Source organism: Mustelus asterias, chromosome 10, assembly GCF_964213995.1.
Source record: "Mustelus asterias chromosome 10, sMusAst1.hap1.1, whole genome shotgun sequence".
Taxonomy (NCBI): domain Eukaryota; kingdom Metazoa; phylum Chordata; class Chondrichthyes; order Carcharhiniformes; family Triakidae; genus Mustelus; species Mustelus asterias.
In genome coordinates, this window is record NC_135810.1 from 101,570,190 (window position 1) to 101,590,717 (window position 20,528).

The 20,528-nt window shown below is 41.7% G+C and overlaps 1 protein-coding gene across 1 annotated transcript in view; it reads left to right on the forward strand.

Moving 5' to 3' along the window:
• Nucleotides 1-19,840, forward strand: part of atp7b (ATPase copper transporting beta) — an 80,842-nt gene extending 61,002 nt beyond the window's left edge. Inside the window, exons 12-21 of the mRNA XM_078222334.1 lie at nucleotides 3,535-3,669; nucleotides 6,290-6,484; nucleotides 7,573-7,755; nucleotides 9,086-9,275; nucleotides 9,739-9,885; nucleotides 13,219-13,361; nucleotides 15,294-15,497; nucleotides 16,052-16,169; nucleotides 18,753-18,855; nucleotides 19,291-19,840. Of these exons, the coding sequence (XP_078078460.1) occupies nucleotides 3,535-3,669; nucleotides 6,290-6,484; nucleotides 7,573-7,755; nucleotides 9,086-9,275; nucleotides 9,739-9,885; nucleotides 13,219-13,361; nucleotides 15,294-15,497; nucleotides 16,052-16,169; nucleotides 18,753-18,855; nucleotides 19,291-19,480 (1,608 nt within the window). The 3' untranslated portion in view covers nucleotides 19,481-19,840. The remainder of the gene's footprint in view (nucleotides 1-3,534; nucleotides 3,670-6,289; nucleotides 6,485-7,572; nucleotides 7,756-9,085; nucleotides 9,276-9,738; nucleotides 9,886-13,218; nucleotides 13,362-15,293; nucleotides 15,498-16,051; nucleotides 16,170-18,752; nucleotides 18,856-19,290) is intronic.
• The last annotated feature ends 688 nt before the right edge of the window (nucleotides 19,841-20,528 follow it).

Genomic DNA, 20,528 nt, shown 5'->3' on the forward strand with positions numbered 1-20,528 from the left:
TGTGCAGAACTTGGCTATCAGTCTCTGCTCAGTGACTCTGTGTTGTCGTGTATCGTAAAGGGCACCTTGGAGAACGCTTACCCGAAGATCAGAGGCCGAATGCCCATGACTGCTGAAGTGTTCCCCAACAGGAAGAGAACACTCTTGCCTGGTGATTGTCGAGCGGTGTTCATTCATCTGTTGTAGCGTCTGTATGGTCTTCCCAATGTACCATCCCTCGGGACATCCTTTCCTGCAGCGTATCAGGTAGACAATGTTGGCCTAGTTACAAGTGTACGTACCGTATACCTGGTGGATGGTGTTCTCACGTGAGATGATGGCATCCGTGCCGATGATGCTGTGGCAGGGTTGTGTGGTGTCGTGGTCACTGTTCTCCTGAAGGCTGGGTAGTTTGCTGCGGACAATGGTCTGTTTGAAGTTGTACGGTTGTTTGAAGACAAGATGTGGGGATGGCCTTGGCGAGATGTTCGTCTTCATCAATGACATGTTGAATGTTCCGGAGAAGATGTCGTAGCTTCTCCGCTCCGGGGAAGTACTGGATGACAAAGGGTACCGTGTCCCGTGTTTGTCTTCTGAGGAGGTCGGTGCGGTTTTTCACTGTGGTGCTTTGGAACTGTCGATCGATGAGTCAAGCGTCATATCCTGTTCTTATGAGGGCATCTTTCAGCGTCTGGAAATGTCTGTTGCGATCCTCCTCATCTGAGCAGATCCTGTGTATTTGGAGGGCTTGTCCGTAGGGGATGGCTTCTTTAACGTGTTTAGGGTGGAAGCTGGAGAAGTGGAGCATCGTGAAGTTATCCGTGGGCTTGCGGTACAGTGAAGTGCTGAGGTGACCGTCCTTGATGGGGACGTGTGTCCAAGAATGCAACCGATTCCGGAGAGTAGTCCATGGTGAGTCTGATGGTGGGATGGAACTTGTTGATGTCGTCATATAGTCGTTTCAGTGATTGTTCACCATGAGTCCAAAGGAAGAAAATGTCATCGATGTATCTAGTGTATAGCATCGGTTGAAGGTCCTGTGCGGTGAAGAGGTCTTGTTTGAACCTGTGCATGAAGATGTTGGTATATTGAGGATCGCAACAGACACCTCCAGACGCTGAAAGATGCCACCATAAGAACAGGATATGGCGCTTGACTCATCGATCGATAGTTCCGACGCGCCACAGCGAAAAACCGCACCGACCTCCTCAGAAGACAAACACAGGACACGGCAGACAGGGTACCCTTCGTCATCCAGTCCTTCCCTGGAATGGAGAAGCTACATCTTCTTCGGAGCCTTCAACATGTCATTGATGGAGACGAACATCTCGCCAAGGCCATCCCCACACCCCCACTTCTTGCCTTCAAACAACCGCACAACCTCAAACAGACCAATGTCTGCAGCAAACTACCCAGCCTTCAGGAGAACAGTGACCACGACACTACAAAACCCTGCCACAGCAACCTCTGCAAGACGTGCCGGATCATCGACACGGATGTCATCATCTCACGAAGAACACCATCCACCAGGTACACGGTACAGACACTTGCAACTCGGCTAACATTGTCTACCTGATACGCTGCAGGAAAGGATGTCCCGAGGCATGGTACGTTGGGGAGACCATGCAGACGCTACGACAACGGATGAATGAACACTGCTCGACAATCACCAGGCAAGAATGTTCTCTTCCTGTTGGGGAACACTTCAGCGGTCATGGGCATTCGGCCTCTGATCTTCAGGTAAGCGTTCTCCAAGGCAGCCTTCACGACACATGACAACGCAGAGTCGCTGAGCAGAGACTGATAGCCAAGTTCCGCACACATGAGGACGGCCTCAACCGGGATCTTGGGTTCATGTCACACTATCTGTAACCCCCACGACTTTCCTGGGCTTGCAAAATCTCACTAACTGTCCTGGTTGGAGACAGTACACATCTCTTTAACCTGTGCTTAACCCTTTCTCCACTCTCGTTGTCTGTACCTTTAAGACTTGATTATCTGTAAAGACTCAAATTCCAACCATTATTTTGTAAATTAAGTTTGTGTCTTTATATGCCCTGTTTGTGAACAGAACTCCCACTTACCTGATGAAGGAGCAGCGCTCCGAAAGCTAGTGGCTTGTACTACCAAATAAACCTGTTGGACTTTAACCTGGTGTTGTGAGACTTCTTACTGTGTTTACCCCAGTCCAACGCCGGCATCTCCACATCATGGTTGAGGAGTTGCCATGGAGGAAGCACCAAAGAACTGTTGCTCCCCACTCGTCCACAGTCTTCCACTTGAGGCTTAACCAGTGATTTATAAAGTTCTAATGTGATCTCATTGCTTTTATATTAGAATCTTCTTTAGAAACCCAAGTAACTTGGACCACCTTTTTAACTTGCCAGCTTCCTGTAAGGATTTGTATATATGAGCATTAAGCTCATGTACACTTTTCAAAATTGTACATGCGTTCCCATATTGGTTCTCCCAAATTGTATCAATTCACACTTTTCACACGCAACTCCATCTGCCAATCTTCTGTGCTTTTAACCATCCTGTCCGTGTTGTCCTTAAGCTTATATCTATCATATGACCTATCATTCTGCATCATCTTCAAATTTTGTAATGCTTTTCTTTACACTTAAACTTAGGTAGTTAATAAAAATTGTGAAAAGTAATGGACCCCAAAATGATCCCGGGGAACACCATTGCAGCCCAACCCCAGGAAAACATCCACCACCACCATTGGTTCCCACTACATTTTCCTTGTCGTGCATAGCCTATTTATTTAAATGCACTATACCTATAAATTGTTTTGCACAGCTATAGTATTTTAAAGGCAGAGCTTGTGAGCAACTTGTGCCATCCCTTCACAATAGCTGTATGTCTGGTCACACGTTCAGCTTAAAGGGAACATTGCCCACCATTGTCCTTTGCTTCCTACCACTGAAGGTTTTGGACTTCTGCTTTGCGGGGATAGGGTGGCATCAGAGACCTGGAAGAATGATCAAAGGTGGAGGAGGGTGAGGTTGGTGACCAGCGGTGGCTTCGTGGGGCAGGTCATGGGTGGGAAAGGGCCATTCTCAATCCCAGGGCTCCATGGCACAGTGGATCCAGGCTTTTGGTTCTGCCGCCACTGTTGATGTCGGGTAACAGTTACAGATGAAAGGCCTCGGCATCATATTTGAAGTGTAAATCAGCCTCCTTGGAGCCAGGTGTTCATCCGTCCACCTTGGACAATGCCAGAAATGGAAGGGAGGGGGGGGGGGATTTGAGTTGGGATTCTGATTTTTAAAACATTTACCACCTACCCAACCCAAACTCTCTCTTTCGTTTTAAGATTCGTTCCCGTGTGTTTAAAAGTCTAGGTCATTGTTTATCTTAATTTTTAACTCTTTATATAGTATCATAGAACATTTCTACGCATTATAAATTGCTGCGCCATTGTTAATTTGGAGGGCATGGGGAAGAGAGGGGGAAAGCACCGATTTCCATAGAAACCTGTGGTAATATAATTTTTAATTTGCTTTTCATTTTTGTGGATCTAAATGAAATACATTTTAACTTTTACAGGCTCCAATTCAACAATTTGCTGACAAACTGAGTGGATATTTTGTTCCATTTATTGTTGTTGTTTCTGTGGTTACACTGACTGTCTGGATCATCATTGGCTTTGCAAACTTTGGCACCATTGAAAAGTACTTGTCAGTAAGTAGTGTCTGCATTACCTGTCAATCTCAAAAACTCAACAAGAATAAAGAACAAATTTACAACCATTCACACTATTGGCAATTGTGGCATTGTGGAATTCTTTTAATGCAAGAACAAAGTGAATGCTACCTTTTTGTGTTCCAGACAATGCCTCCTTTATAGTTGCTTTTTTCTAACAAATCAAACGTTACGATTGAAACCAAAGAAGTCATGTAGGTAGATGTATAGAGCAAGGAACAATAAAAAAAACAGCTTTTTAGCAAAACTGTTAAAAAATTTATTTTAATATTTACTATCCATCTAACTTTTAAGTGCATGGTAGGTGGTTGGAAGATAGCATTGTAGTAGTTAGTAGTTACGGGTCTGGATGTCTTCAGGCTTATTGGATAGTCAGAGGCTTTTTCCAAGGGTGGAAGTGTCAATTACAAGGGGGCACGGGTTCAAGGTGAGACAGGGAAAGTTGAAGGGGGATGTGCGGGAGAGTTTTTCACACACACAATGGTGGGTGCCTGGAACACACTACCAAAGGAGGTGGTGGAAACAAGCACATTAGAAACATTTAAGAGGCATCTGGATGGGTACACGAATAGAGGGATACGGACCGAGTAAGGGCAGAAGGTTATTTTTTGTTCAGTTAGGGCATCATGATTGGCACAAGGTTGGAGGGCCGAAGGGCCTGTTCCTGTGCTATACATTCCTTTGTTCTTTGTTCTATTGCATTCAACTGTTTGCAATTCAGAAAGTAAAGTGTGAGCAAACTTGCAGTCCAGTTTTACCTTTTCGTTCCTGTGGGGAAGCTTTGTCTCCACCTGGCATCGCTCTCTGGCAACCGGCAGCCAAACTGGAATCTTCTGCAAGACATTGAATATCTATTTACATTCACATGGTTCCACTTAATCTTGGGCTGCTGGCAGATCCAAGGAAACAACTGTCTCGTTGGGGTCACTGGTTTTGTGAATTTTCAGTTAAGCCCTGCAATACTGAAACTCATTCTGATCTAATAAAGATACCTCGATATCAGGGGTAATCTTATCATGATGACATTACACAAGTAAATTAAGAACTTGTAAAATGTTTTTTTAAAGACTGGTCGGAATTTTCCAGCCGTTCACATCCTGCTTACCGCTGCCAGAGCGGACAGATAATTTGGCGCTCAGGATGTTTTCCTGCAGCAGGACTGGAGAATCCCACCCATTGTTTTACTTAGTGTAACTCAACCGATGTTTTCTATGCCCGGTATTGTTCGTGGAAAGAAATAATTTTTACTTGCAAATTTCAACATGCTCTCCAAGCTGGTACTGAGTGCAGTACTGAGAAAGTGCTGCACTGTCAAAGCTGCCGCCTTTCAGATGAGATGTTAATTCGAGGCGCCATCTGCTCTCTCAGGTGGATGTAAACAGATCCCATGGCACTATTCAGAGAGTATGGTTGTTCTGCCCAATTTGCTATAACCAAAGCATATGATCTGGTTGTTTAATTCATTGCTGTTTGTGGGATGTTGCTGTGCAAATTGGCTGCTGGATTTCCTACATTATAACAATGAATGCACTTCTAAAGTACTTTAGCTATTGAGCCCTTTGCAACATTCTGAGCTTGTTAAAAGTATAAAGTTTGTTTCTTCTTCTTGCTTGCCGTTGTCAGTTCTTGGGGTGGGATCTGTTCTCAAAAACCAGGGGCTGGAGTTCATGCTTCCCAGCCAACTGGTTCGAAGGGGAACACTTCTAAAGTCCAGTTTATGGCCTGCCTGCCATCGATCTTTCTGCCCTGGACCAATTAATGGCCACGCAAGAGCTTCATCCTGCCCCTGTAGCTGTTTACCCACAGCAGGAGGTAGCTCAGCAGTTTTACTGGGTAGGCTAATGTTGAGTAATTAGGAACTTCTTTTGTGGGTCCCCTGTGCCCATCAGAGGTCACCCCCATGTCCCCACCCCTCCAAGATCGCACTTTCCTCTTTCCCGTCACCCCGACCTTTCAAAGTCTTCCACACCAGAATCTGCCAGCCTGAGCCCAGCAACTGGTGCCGATTCATCTTGGTGTCTGGTACTGGGGACAGCTTGTAGCACCAGCAGTGGCCACTGCTCCTGCCTAGCACTGCAGGGACTATAGAGCTGATGGCCATCCTACCCTTCATGGGTTGAAATATCATCTCTGGCCTATTAACAGTCATTATTGATAGCAGGGCAGCTGGTCTTCCCCTCGGTGGGCTCCCCACTAACTTCCTCACCAGGAATGGGGACCATGACACCCCGTAAAAGTCAGAAGCTCTGTTTCATTGGCAGGAAGTATTGGCTTTGAAGAAAATGGTCTTTAGTCAGTCAAAAAAACCAAGATGTAAGGAATGGTATGATCTCTTGCTGTCAGTTTGTCCGGTAAAACAAAAGAGCCAAATACAAAATTTATCTGTGCCATTTCTATACTACTGCCAGAGCTTTATAGCAATCAGTTGATTAGCATACTGTAATACCATCTATTTTATATTCCCTTCACAAAATTGATGTGTTGAAGTATAATCTCCTAAGAATATTGACTGCCTGGGACTGTATTGGAACTCTATTTACATTGCTATCCAAGGTGTCCAGAATTGTCTGGTTTTTCATGTTGACTCTTCTCTTCTTAGGGTTACAGCAAGAATGTCCCTAAAGCTGAGCTGATTATCAGATTCGCATTTCAGACTTCCATTACAGTGTTGGCTATTGCATGCCCCTGTTCTCTGGGACTGGCTACACCTACAGCTGTGATGGTGGGTACAGGTGTTGGTGCCCAAAATGGCATTCTCATCAAGGGTGGAGAACCACTCGAGATGGCGCACAAGGTTAGTGGTAATGAAGAGATTTAGTAATGAAAGCCACCACAGCAAACAACATATTTTTTAGCAGCAGGAACAGGTCAGATTACACTGGATTAGCATTTTTGATACATACACGGCTAATGAATTGTATCTGTATTGAATGGGGGTGGGGGAGGAATATGCAGGGTGATAAGGAAAGAAAAGGCAAATGGGACTAGTTGACCAACTCTTTCAAAGGATTAGTACTGGTACGATGGGCTGATAGACCTCTTCTGAGCTGAATCAATATATAGTTCTATGATCTTTAAAACATTTTTTTGGAAAAAGTAAAAACAATTGTATTTTCCTTACAAGTAAATAGCTCTCACCCAAGAATTTATTCATTATGTATGTATTGGGCAGTATGTGTCCACAGGCGTTTTAGCTACAGGAGGCATCAAAACAAAGCCAATCTTGTTTTCCTGAGCTTTGCATGCTTACTCTAAAGGTAATTTCACTGAAACATGATCATGAGTGGAAACTGTGACTGATATTTTTCTGTCTTCCTAAGTGGGTACAGTAAGTAGTCTCACAACAGCAGGTTAAAGTCCAACAGGTTTATTTGGTAGCACGAGCTTTCGGAGCGTTGCCGCTTCATCAGGTGAGTGAAGAGTTCAGTTCACAAACAGGGGCAAGGCTCCGAAAGCTCGTGCTACAAATAAATCTGTTGGACTTTAACCTGGTGTTGTGAAACTACTTACTGTGCCTACCCCAGTCCAACGCCGGCAACTCCACATCATTCCTAAGTGGGGACACTGAAGTATCTCCAAGTACTGCCAACACTTAACCATCTTAGATGAAATTTTATTTGTGGAATAGCTATGCAAAGTGAAAAGAAATAGATAAATTTTGGTTGTGTTTTCAGCAGCTGCAGGAACACTAAGTTCCGCATTTGTGGTTGATTAGTAGGCTATTTGTGTTTACAAAGTGGGGATACATATTTCATCATCTAATCTGCTTACATCAAACTTCCCTACGCTTTGACAACTGACGGGAAATTTCATTTAAAATGATAACTGCAGTTGATGGCTTTGATTACTTCACTGTGGTGATAAAAGTTTTTGTGTATCTAGATAAAAGTGGTGATGTTTGACAAGACTGGAACGATTACGCATGGTGTTCCAAAGGTAATGAGGGTTCTAGTACTGGTAGATGCAGCTGTACTACCATTGAAGAAATTGCTTGCACTTGTCGGTACCGCAGAAGCTAGCAGTGAGCATCCTCTTGGAAATGCTGTGGCCAAATATTGCAAAGAAGTAAGTCATCGATATTCTTTCAGTTTCTCAGTTCAGTCTATATTTCACACTAAAATCCCATGTATTATGTAGTGAAATAACATTCTGGATTTTGCAGTAGGCATAATAATGAGGCTGTTGGCACTCTGTTATTATATGGAATAAATCGGACAGCAACATCCAATGTCTGCATGTGCACAATTAATTGCGTTAAAGGTTAGGACTGGAGTAAGTGAGTTATTAAGGGTGTGATAAGTATTAAAAAATTGCCAAAGAACTTCTCTGGCCCTGAAACATTTGCCTTGCTGTCATGGGCCACAGGTGCCCTTCAGATCCGGACATCGGATTAGAGCAACGCTGTGCTCAAAAGCTTGCATAAACTTTGAGAGCAGCTGTCAATGAAGTGAATGGCAAAATTTATTCATCCATCGCTCCCAGCAAAATTTGGGCCAAAATATTCAAAATTAAACCTTTTATCTCGGCAATAAAATGTTATTACCACTTGTACCAAAGTTCTTGACTATTAAATTATTTTACCACTGATAGAATTATTATAAATTATCATTGACTCATTTTTAAAAGTATTTTTATGCTTCTGTAAGAACTGAGAGGTAAATGTTACTATTTTGAGTATTGTGTAATTTACAGAGCAGAGATCTGTATGTTTTGAACTGTTTTCTGCAAAATAAGCTAAGGCAATCCCAGACTTTGCTTTCAACAAATGATGGCCTCCTTTGAGTTTTCTCCCCTGTATCCTACTACTTATTTGCAATGTGAAGTGTGAGACATTTCAATTTTTCATGCTTTTTTTCATAACTATAATCACTCATTCCTGATGCAATTCTAATGATTTTTGCTGTACCCTTTAAATGGTGCTCATATTTTCCTATAGGGAGTTGCCGCGAATTGCATGGAACAATTCAGCTGTGGCTGAATATCCTTTACAACATCAGCATCATTCATTTGCTCTTGTATTGAATGTCCATAAGTATTAACCACAGAATCCCATTAAAATTTTTATAGCTCAATTTACCTGCATTTGTCTTCTTTGACCAACACACCTTTTTTTTTTCCTCTGTATTTTCACTCTGTTTATGTTCGTACTATTCAGAGAAAATTTTCACTTTATATCCCACGGCCTACTGCTATAAAACCTGTCTTTGCTGCAAACATCTTTGAAATACCCCCATTAATCATCTGCTATTCTTTAACATCTGTTCTTTATGCAACATTTTTGGGATTTTTCTGCCTTAAACATGATATTAAGTGTTATTCTTGGTAGTGTAGTAGTTCAGGAAAGTTTAAGTACTCTATTATGTCGCCAATCATCATCATTTTCTGCTTGTTCCAGGAGCTTAGCACAGATGTTCTTGGATACTGCACTGATTTTCAGTCTGTGCCAGGCTGCGGTATCAGCTGCAAAGTTACTAATGTTGAAGCAATTTTGATGAAAAGTGAACAGAGTCCGAAGAAAGAACAGAAAGTGAACATATCAGATTCTCATGATAATACAGTGCCCTCACAGACTACTGCACCAGAAGGTAAATATTTGTCGTCTAAACTTTGTTGCTGCCTATTCGAATAAAGTTAGATTTGCAAACAATTGATAAAATGTCAAATTAAATTTTTGATTATGGTGAGAATTTGGTTCCAAATATTTTGAACTTTAATCAATAATACTATTAATGAAAGCACTTGGATAAATAGAGACCCTTGTCATTGTTTATCTCCAAAAATCCATCACAAATGGTGCAGAACATATAAGGACCCGCAGTTTGGTACTAAAATGCACAAATTTACTGAGGTTTCACTCAAATTGTCTACAAAAATAGGTAAAGTGAGAAATAGCAGTGTAATTTTCTAAGTATTCCCTGTAATTATGACTTTGTTAGCCTTTCTACTGTATGTTCTTCTTGACACACTTTTAAAATAGTTAGCTTTTGAATAATTGAGGAAATTATTTAAATACTAATGAATTATTCACACACTTTTCACCATTTCCAGGTGCAGTGGATTCTCAGACCTACTCCGTGTTAATTGGAAACCGGGAATGGATGACACGCAATGGTTTACATGTTGGAAATGGTGTCAATGAGGCCATGATGAATCATGAAATGAAAGGCCAAACAGCCATCCTGGTGGCTATTGATGGTAAGATTTGTGTAAGTAAAGTCCCTCCACTGTAATGTAATTAGATGTTACTCCGCAACAGTGCTCCAATATAATTTCTAGTCATAATCCAGTGTGAATGGTAACAACCCCAACTCGTCAGTGGAGAAGTAGGAAGAAACAGTGAAGGTACAACAGAGGACTTCCATGCATGCTAGACACAGAGCAAAACAATCTAAAAACCGGCAGATCAAATCAAGCCCTGCAGTCCAGCCACATTCACCACAATCTCCTCCCAAAGTCTTCAGCATCACAGGTACCAGTATCCAATCAATTCAATTCATTTCACATAATATCAAGAGATGACTGAAGCCACTGAATGCAGCAAAAAGCTATGGGTCCCAAAAACATTCCAGCTGTTGTGCTGAAAGACCTGCTTCAGAGGTAGATACAACTTTAACCAAATTGTTCCAGTGCAGTTTCAACACTGGTATCTACCCGACAAAATGGGAAACTTGCCCAGATATTTGATGACCACAAAAAGCAGAGCAAATCCAATTACCGTCCCATCAGTCTACTCTCAATCATCAGCAAAGTGATGGAAGGTGTTATTGATAGTGCCATCAAGCAACACTTAGCAACAACCTGCTCGCCAATGTTCAGTTTGTGTTCTGCCAGTATCACTTGGCTCCGGGACTCAGTACCGCCTTGGTCCCAACAGGTGCAAAAGAGTTGAATTTCAGAGGTAAGGTGACATCAAGGCAGCATTTGACAGAGTGTAGCATAAAGGATCCCTTTTAAATTGGAAACCAGTGTGAATCAGGAGGAAATCCACCACTGTTTGGAGCAATACCTGGTATAAAGGAAAATGGTGGTTGTTATTAGAGGCCCATCATCTTAGTTCCAGAACATTGTTGCACAAATTCCTTGGAGCAGTCCAAGGTCTCACTATCTTCAACGGCTTCATCAATGCTTTGGTCCATAATGTCAGAAGTTGGGAATTTTGCTGATGATTGTAAAATATTCAGTTTCATTCGCAACTCCTTAAATAATGAAGCGAGCAGCACCCACATGCAGCAAGACATTGACAACATTCAGGCTTGGGCAGAAAGTGACAAGTAACATTTGTTCCACACAAGTGCCACACATTGACCACCTCCAACAAGAGAGAATCTGTTGAATATATGGTGCCAGTCTCTTTAAGACAATACAGCAGAAGAGAGTCACCTGACTTGAGGGACCAATGGAAACAGAGTGAGTGATTACACCAGTGTCGAGTCCTCAGGCATCTAGCAGCCATGAAGTGTATAAAATTATGAGGGGCATAGATGGGGTGGATAGGAGAAATGTTTCTCAGCAGAGGGGGTCAATAAACAGGGGACATAGGTCTAAGGCAAGGACCAGGAAGTTTATAGAAGATGAGTGAAAACTTGTTCACCAAGAGAATGGTGTGAATCTGGAACTCGCTGCCTGAAAGGGCGGGAACCTTCGCAACTTGTTTACTGAACTACCGTGGTTGTTCAGGAAGACAGGTCATCACTTTCTTGGGAACAATTAGGGATGGACCGCAAATGCTGACATTACCAGCAGTGCCCACATTCCACGAATCCAATAAAACAAAACTTACTTGCAGGCCACCTTATATGATCTAATTTAATTTTTATTTACTTTTTCCTGTTGAATTTGGCAAAGCTAAACTGTAAGTTCCAGAAGAAAAAGAAAGTTTCTGTTAACTTTGATATTTTTCAGTTTGATGTGTACTAAGTTGGCAAAAGCAGCACAAAAGATGAATTAATTTCAAGCAGAAATTAATTCCAGTGAAAATTTTGCACAGGTTTAAGATACTGGAAGCCAATTCCATCCATGCATCTGGCCATGTTTCCACTAATTGTATAAGTTTACTGGCTTTGAGAAGGCTCTCAAAATTAAACCTTTTTAGGTTCAAGCAGTTTAATTTACATTTTTGGGGACAAAAGCTTAATTTTCATTGGAAAATAATTTATTAGGTGTGACCCACTTAATTTTAAAGATTGAATGCAAGTAGAGTATTAATGCCTTTCTAGAAAGGCAAACATAAATCAGACACTGGTCATGGGACTTTCAATATTCTGTGTCTGACCTCCTAAACTTAAGCAGGTAACCTTGTATGACCCAAATGTAATAACTCCACTGAGGCGAAAGTCCCGTCACCAAGTTACTTTATTTGCACCATACATCTGTACACAGTTAGCCTTCCAGTTGCTCCCTTCTGAATGCAGGCTGGGAGACTGACGCACCTGCTTTAAATAGGGAGCATGAGGCTCCCTGATTTAACCATCAATTAAGACTCATCAGGTAGCTCTTTTAAGGTATCAACTAATTAAACTAACTCAAATTAACATGGGGGAAAATAGCAGAGGATGGTTTTGATGCATCAACCTCTGAATTATCAGCCCAGCACACTTGCGTTGCGCCACTTTGCTATAAGGACTCATCGGGTATTTCTTTTCATACCAACCAAGTAAACGAACTCAAATTAACTTAGGGACAAGGACTCATCAGGTATTTCTTTTGATAAAAGGACTCATCAGGTACTTCATACTCTAGCAAGCCAACCTCATTAGCCTGGCTGAAGTTATCACACCAAACATGTTTGGAATTAATTGGTATTCCCTCGAGTGTTCCACATTCAGTTATTTAATTAAAAATGTTTGAGTGTTTTGAATTATTTACATAGGCCTGGATGCCCTTTTATATCAAAAGAAACATACAGCATCTGTAAAAGGGAAAGTCAGTTTAGTGTTTGGGTGAATGCCTTAAAAAGACCGACTAAAAGAAAAGATGGCCAGTAAATGACAGGTTAAAGTAAAATTCTAGGAACACGGACTCTATTGCATAGAGCACTCTCACTGAGTATAACTAATCAAAATAAGAAGTATAATAGAGCTGAAAAACTGCTGCAAGGCACGCAAAGATCATCTCAGTAAAAGGTTTATAAATAGCTAAAACCATGAAAATCCATGGGAAAGAAACACAAAGTTAGAAAATGAGGAAAAGTTAAAATACTGAAATGTGAAATAAATAGAACTGTGGACTGTGGGGGTGGGATGAGTATGTACTATAATAGTACACGCAGTAGTTCATGATATCCTGTCCTAAACTGTAATACTCTAATAAATTTAGACAAATGTTTTATCCGCTGTGCTTCAAAATTGATGTGGAAGAACATATGGGCAATGATTAATATTGACCTTTATACTGAAAGAATGCAAAGCATGAATTAAATTGTCTGAGTCCAAATTCAAGTGACATAGATATTGTGTGTGCATATTTATGTCAGGTGAGATTTATGTGCTATTTCCTGATATTCAGTGATATATGCTTTACTCTGCAAAGGTACGCTGTGTGGAATGATAGCGATTGCGGACACAGTCAAACCGGAAGCTGCACTGGCCGTGTGGACCTTGAACAATATGGGAGTGGATGTAGTGCTCATAACAGGTGACAACCACAAAACTGCAACCTCAATTGCCAGCCAGGTAGATTTTAATAAAGTTTGATCCCCATATACCGTACTTGCTGCATCTAGTTTATTACTTTTTGAATCATTTTTTTTTTCCTTCATTGCACCCCATCTGTGAGAGCAGGCAACCAGCTTGTTTTTTAATCTCTGTCTCTCCCATCATTGGTACCTGTGTAGTTCAGATTGTGGTAGACAGCTAGCTGCCATACTTGTTGTACCTAATCCAACTTATTCATCTTGATGGCAGCGTTATACTCCCAGCTTTATGAGAGATTACAATTCTGATATGGAAAGAAGTCATCTAGATTTAGTGGTGTAATATACAAGCACTGATCTCACAGAAGTCAAACAAATTGAAAGAAATTAAAGGGAATTATAAAGTGCTCTAAGCAGTGCATAAGACCAGATCAAGTAAGCTAGCCATATGATTTTTAGTGTGGAACAGATTTATTTTCAATAATGCTCAATGCTTGGAGACTCATTATTTCCCTCTTTCCATTTTCAACACCTTCGCTCGTCCTTGACTTGTCCATTTACCTTCCCAGCAGCCTCCTCTTAGTTTGCACACAAGATGGCACAAATGACAATGAGCTATATACCAGATAATAGAATCCCTACAGAATCATAGAATCCATACAGTGCAGAAGGAGGCCATTCAGCCCATCGAGTCTGCACTGACCACAATCCCATCCAGGCCCTATTCCTGTAACCCCACATATTTACCCTTCCAATCCCCCTGACACTAAGGGTCAATTTAACATGGCCAATCAACCTAACCCGCACATCTTTGGACGGTGGGAGGAAACCGGAACACCCGGAGGAAACCCACACAGACACAGGAAGAATGTGCAAACTCCACACAGACAGTGACCCGAGGCCGGAATTGAACCCAGATCCCTGGCACTGTGAGGCAGCAGTTCTAACTACTGTGCCACCGTGCCACCCGTGTTTCTGTTTTGGTGGTGTTGATTAAGGGATATTATCCAGGTATACCTCCCCTGCTGTTCTCCGAAATAGTGCCACGAAATATTTTGCATCCACCTGAGAGAGGGTTAATACTCTACTGAGGTTCCAATTTTCAGATAATGTACTGGGGTTTCAGCCTAGATATTTATGCTCAGATCCCTGGGGTGGAATTTGAACCCATAACCTTCTGTCTTGGAGCGAAAATGTGACTAACTGAGCAACAATTTTGGGGCGCCCAATCCTCTAAGCTACTCAAAATGGATGTGGAGAGGATGTTTCCCCCTTGTGGGAGGACCTTGAGTTAGGGGTCACTGATTTAAAAATAAGGGGTTGCCCAATGGAAACCGAGCTGTGGCAAAGTTCTCTAAAGAAGCTCATGGGTCTTTAGAACTCTTTCTAAAAAGACGATGAAAGTAGAGTCTTTGAATATTTTTAAGGTTGAGGTGGATAGATTCTTGGTAAGCAATGGGGCGATAAGTTGTCAGGGGTAGCCGGATGCAGAATTAAGGTTACTCTTAGATCAGCCAAGATCATTAAATGTCAGAGCAAGTTTGAGGGACTGAATAGCCTACTCCTGTTCCTTGTTCATATGTTTGTAAGTGCTTTCCTTTGTAAACAGGCACATTTATTTTTTAACTAGTCATCTTCAAGAATTCAGGGCACAATCCCAGTCCTTTTTGGTAGATTCCTATTGAAATTATGGGATTTCTTAGAACACCTTATCCACTGCCATCTGCTCAGAGGTGAAGGTATTAGTGTTCACATTTTAAGTTTCTCATCTTTCAAAAGTAATATTTTTAAAAGACAATTTCCAAACCCATTGGAAATGTATGTATATACGAATTCATGAGATACTTGTCACATTTACTGCTCCTAATTCCAGTCATTGGAAATTAAAAATAGGTGCGGATTTTACAGTTGGTAAAAATATATTCAAGCCATTCTCTTTTATAGTTTTATGTTTGTGCTTCCATTTTTTAAGGTTGGCATCAAGAAAGTGTTTGCAGAAGTTCTTCCATCGCATAAAGTAGCCAAAGTACAGGAACTTCAGGATCAGGGGAAAATTGTAGCAATGGTTGGAGATGGTGTGAATGATTCTCCAGCCCTGGCAAAAGCTGATGTGGGAATTGCTATTGGAACGGGCACAGACGTGGCTATCGAAGCAGCTGATGTGGTGCTGATTAGAGTGAGCAATGTTAATATTCATATATTTATTTAGCTCTTAACTTTTGTTCTCGGATTATCCATGTTTTATTGCAAAGATAGATAGTCCACTATAAAACTAGGAGGCGATGGTCCAGTGGTATTATCGCTAGGCTATTAATCCAGAAGCTCAGCTAATGTTCTGGGGACCTGGGTTCGAACCCTACCACAGCAGATGGTGGAATTAGAATTCAATTACCAACAAAACTGGAATTAAGAATCTATTGATGACCATGAAACCATTGTCGATTGTCGGAAAAACCCAACTGGTTCACTAAGTGTCCTTTAGGGAAGGAAATCTACCGTCCTTACCTGGTCTGGCCAACATGTGACTCCAGAGCCACAGCAATGTGGCTGACTCTCAACTGCTCTCCGCGAGCAACGAGGGATGGGCAATAAATGCTGGCCAGCCAGCGATGCCTTTGTCCCACAAATGAATTTTAAAAAACTAATCATTAGAAATACAAAATTATTATTTAAACATATCTTCTGTTTGTTTAAATTTGTGGTTTCACACATTTTCTGTTTTGCCTCCAGAATGATCTGCTGGATGTCGTAGCCAGTATTGATTTGTCAAAAAAGACCGTTCGCCGAATTCGAATAAATTTTATTTTTGCTTTATTTTATAATCTAATAGGAATCCCTATTGCTGCTGGTGAGTGGGAGCTTTTCTTTGTATTATTCATATCATCATGTTACATTGTGATATTTAATTTTAAATAGCTGCATGTTTTTTATCCCTTTCCACTACACGGCACGGTACAGTAGCACAGTGGTTAATACTGCTGCCTCACAGCGCCAGGTACCTGGGTTCAATTCCCAGCTCGGGTCACTGTCTGTGTGGAGTCTGCACGTTCACCCCATGTCTGCCTGGGTATCCTCCGGGTGCTCTGGTTTCCTCCCACAGTCCGAAAGACGTGCTGGTTAGGTGCGTTGGCCATGCTAAATTCTCCCTCAGTGTACCTGAACAGGTGCCAGAATGTGGCAACTGGGGGATTTTCACAGTAATTTCACTGCGGTGTTAATGTAACTTGTGACACAAATTAAAAAGAAATGAATAATAAATAAACTAAATCACTTAAAAATTGTGTGAGACCTATGCCATTGCTGTTGAATTTCCCAGATTTGAATTTCATGCAGCTGGCTGCAGGTCAGCTTTTAAACTTCCTGCTAAAAGCAAAATACTGCGGATGCTGGAATCTGAAACAAAAACCGAAAATGATGGAAAAACTCAGCTGGTCTGGCAGCATCCTTAGAAAGAGAAACATATCTTATTGAATGTTGTTGCCTTGAAGCTGATTGTTATAAACCTACTTGGGGGAACCCAGTGGCATTTCTGCATTTAGAAATGCCGACAAATTGCCTGACTAAATTCCACTGTGTGAGAGAGTGTCTTTGAAAGGTAGTTCCAACTGAGGAGGTGGGGAAGTTGGGGTTGATAGGGTGGTGTGTGGTGGCACATATCTCTGTGCATTATAAAATTAAGACAATAGGATTAAAGACAATAATCATTCTATTCACAAACTGTGCTGGTCCAATGAGTAAGGTAGTGTCATAGCCCATTGATTGGAAATTGTCTGTATCACTATATTAAATTGCTGCATGGCATTATTTACCATCTGCTTAGTGTAACAAACCAGCTGGATATGGGATTGCATTTGCAATGTAAATGTTAAAGTTAGACCTCCTCCTTGAAAACCCTGCACAGATGTGGAAGCAATTTTTCGACCTTGCTAAGCCTGGCAGAGATCACACTGATCCCGGAGAATAGCACGCGGGCCTAAAAATCGTTCCACGCTTGGCACCAAACAGTTTGCAATTGTCCTGATCCCTTTCTAATGACAAACCGGATTGCACCTTTAAAGTAGCATTTAAATATGCATTGCTTGTTCAACTCCGGATTCTCCCAGCTCCCGGGATCTTCCAACCTTTGGGCTTGACATGAGAAAACTGAACATCACTGCTGGTCTTCCCTAGCAGAGACCAGGCGCGATGGACATGCTGGGGGGGGTCTCGGAGGCCACTGAAGCCCCAGATAGTCACACAGGCCATGTCCTTTGTCCCTGGGGACTATACTTCTGCACCCCCGGGGAGACCCCCACGAAAGGTTCACATCTGTGTGAACTTGTAAACCTTGCCGACGTCACATTGGCGCAATTTGAAGATATGGCAAGGGTTCAAGATACGGTGGGGATATGCCCATTGTGGTTTAAACCTGATGACATCGCCATCAAGAGGCGGGGAAAATTTGAATTCGCATTCTCACTGGTGAGAACCGCAACCTCTGGACTTGAGCCTATGCCGGTATTCACTTGGACGGTGAATGAAGGATTAAGATACCACCCAGTGTGTATATTTTATGCTGAGAGAAATTTTTGATCAGTAAGGGAATCGAGGGTTACAGGGAAGGGGCAGGAAAGTGGACATGAGGAATGTCGGATCAGCCATGATCCTATTGAATGGTGAAGCAGGCTCAAGGGGCCAAATGGCCTACTCGTTTTCTTATTTATTGTCTTATGGTTCCATTCTGGGATCTTCCCATCCAGTTATAACATCAACTGGGATTGTAACATTTGCAATTTAAGTTACGCTGTTTCTTTAATCTATCCGCTGCTATTTTTGAAAGAATTCTATGAAAGTGGTAAAATGGGACCTGGGAAATCTATGCTGAGCGGCCCTGCTTGCACAAAAGCAAAATACTGCAAATGCTGGAAATCTGAATTTGTGAGCAAAATGTCTTCCTCGTGAGTCCTCCCAAACTGGTGGGGGCAGGTGGGGTATGGGAACATTAAAATGGGGCAGGAGGACAGGGGATGGACAGCCATCACTTTCTTGACTCCCTCCAAAAAAGGCCATAATCTGACTGTCCAGCTAGCAGGTGAGCCCAATGCTGCATCCATTTGATCCAGCCCTGTGCTTCTCTCAGTGCTTTGTAGTTTCATTGTTTGTTGTGGATTCTCTTAATTTACAAGCAACTGAAGTAAGACACTGGCATGCAACTTCCTGACCAAGCTATGTCTTTGTTTGAAGATTGACACTTAACATCTTTCCAACCCGCTGGCAATATTTTTCATTCCAAGGAATTTTGGATAATTATATTCAATGTGGTTTTTTTTCTTCGCGTTTTCCTTCCTGATTCTTGGATGTAATTTGATTGATTTAATCCGAGATGGAGTAGCTGCACTAATGGTCCTTGACTGTTGTATTCTAAATGTGCGCTGTACTTTTGATGTTCCAGGAGTGTTTTTTCCAATTGGCCTAGTTTTACAGCCATGGATGGGTTCTGCAGCAATGGCTGCATCCTCTGTTTCTGTAGTGGTTTCATCACTATTGCTGAAACTGTAAGTAGCTGAACATTTAATCATTGGGTACATCTGAATGTAGTAAATGCAATGGGTAAAAATCCATAATGTTTTGATATCCTACTAACTAAAATCTTGCCCCATTGAATGCAATAACATTTTCCCCTTTTCTTTCCTGTTATTCTGCTGTCCCTTTCTCTTGCACTCATTCCACTACTAGGAAGGATGACAGGTATCGATGCAATATAGTGCAATTGAAAACAAAACTAATGTTTTTTGTTGTGTCTATCAATTAGAATCAGACAACTTATGATTTATGACTTTTATTATTTTTTTTTAAATCAAAGAGCAGCCTCAGTGTTTGACTGATTTTCCCCACGGAGACAATCATACCAGCTTAGTGATTAAAATGGTATGTGTGTCTCTTTTCACAACTAGTACAATTTATGTTCTGTCTGTCATTCTCTCTTTCAGCTACAAGAAACCAGATGCAGAAAAGCTTGAATCTCAAGCACAGGGCCGCATGAAACCGTTCACGCCATCGCAAGTTAGCATCCGTATCGGAATAGATGACAGGCGACTAGATTCACCAAGGTTCAATGCCTGGGATCGAATAAGACGTACTAGTCAATTATCTCTTAACTCTTTGACCCCTGAGAAATGATCAAATTCCTCAAAAGGAGGAACACTTCTCTGCTGGTTGGAGAGCAAAATGAAGAGTACAGTAGCTAATGTACTTATAATAAATTCAAAAGATATATTTTTTAAAAATGTGACCAAATAGTGCCCATTCAATTTGAAGTTCATTAAATGTCCAACAACAACAAAACAGAAGTTTTGTTTGATGTGCTCGGCGTGTTGTTGAAGACTAAATTGCTTCATTAATATTACCTTTCTTTGAACCAAAGGTACACCATCTTTCTCAAATGGCACATAAGTAATGCTTTATTCCTTTGAGGTATGTGTTGGGCATCCTCCCAGAATCTCAATAAAACCTAATTTACTCGGGCTTTAAGAGCGAGAGAACAAACAGTGATTCCGTGTACTTTTCTAATTCTACTGTGCAATAATATGACAAATTATGGATTGATATATGAAGGCTTCATCTAAAAATTTGAAATGGGAATGAACAATTTCTTACGAATGCTTAGGTCTTTCTATCATTATCATTATTGAAGCTGCCAGATAGAAAGATTGACCTGTTTGTACAAAGAACAATTCAGCACAGGAACAGGCCCTTCGGCCCTCCAAGCCTGCACTGATCATGTGTTCCTAACGCGACCATCCGTTTGTATCCCTCTATTCCCAGTCTGTTCATGTGGCTATCTAGATAAGTCTTAAATGATCCTAGCATGTCTGCCTCAACCACCTTGCTTGGCAGTGCATTCCAGGCCCCCACCACCCTCTGTGTAAAATACATGCCCCGCATATCTGTACTGAACCTTGCCCCCCCTTACCTTGAACTTGTGACCCCTTGTGGTTGTCATTTCTGACCTGGGAAAAAGCTTCCAACTGTTCACCCTATCCATGCCCGTCATAATTTTATAAACTTCTATTAGGTCGCCCCTCAACCTCCATCTCTCCAGGGAGAACAACCCTAGTTTACTCAATCTCACCTCATAGCTAATACCCTCCATACCAGGTAACATCCTGGTAAACCTTCTTTGCACTCTCTCCAAAGCCTCCACGTCCTTCTGGTAGTGTGGCGACCA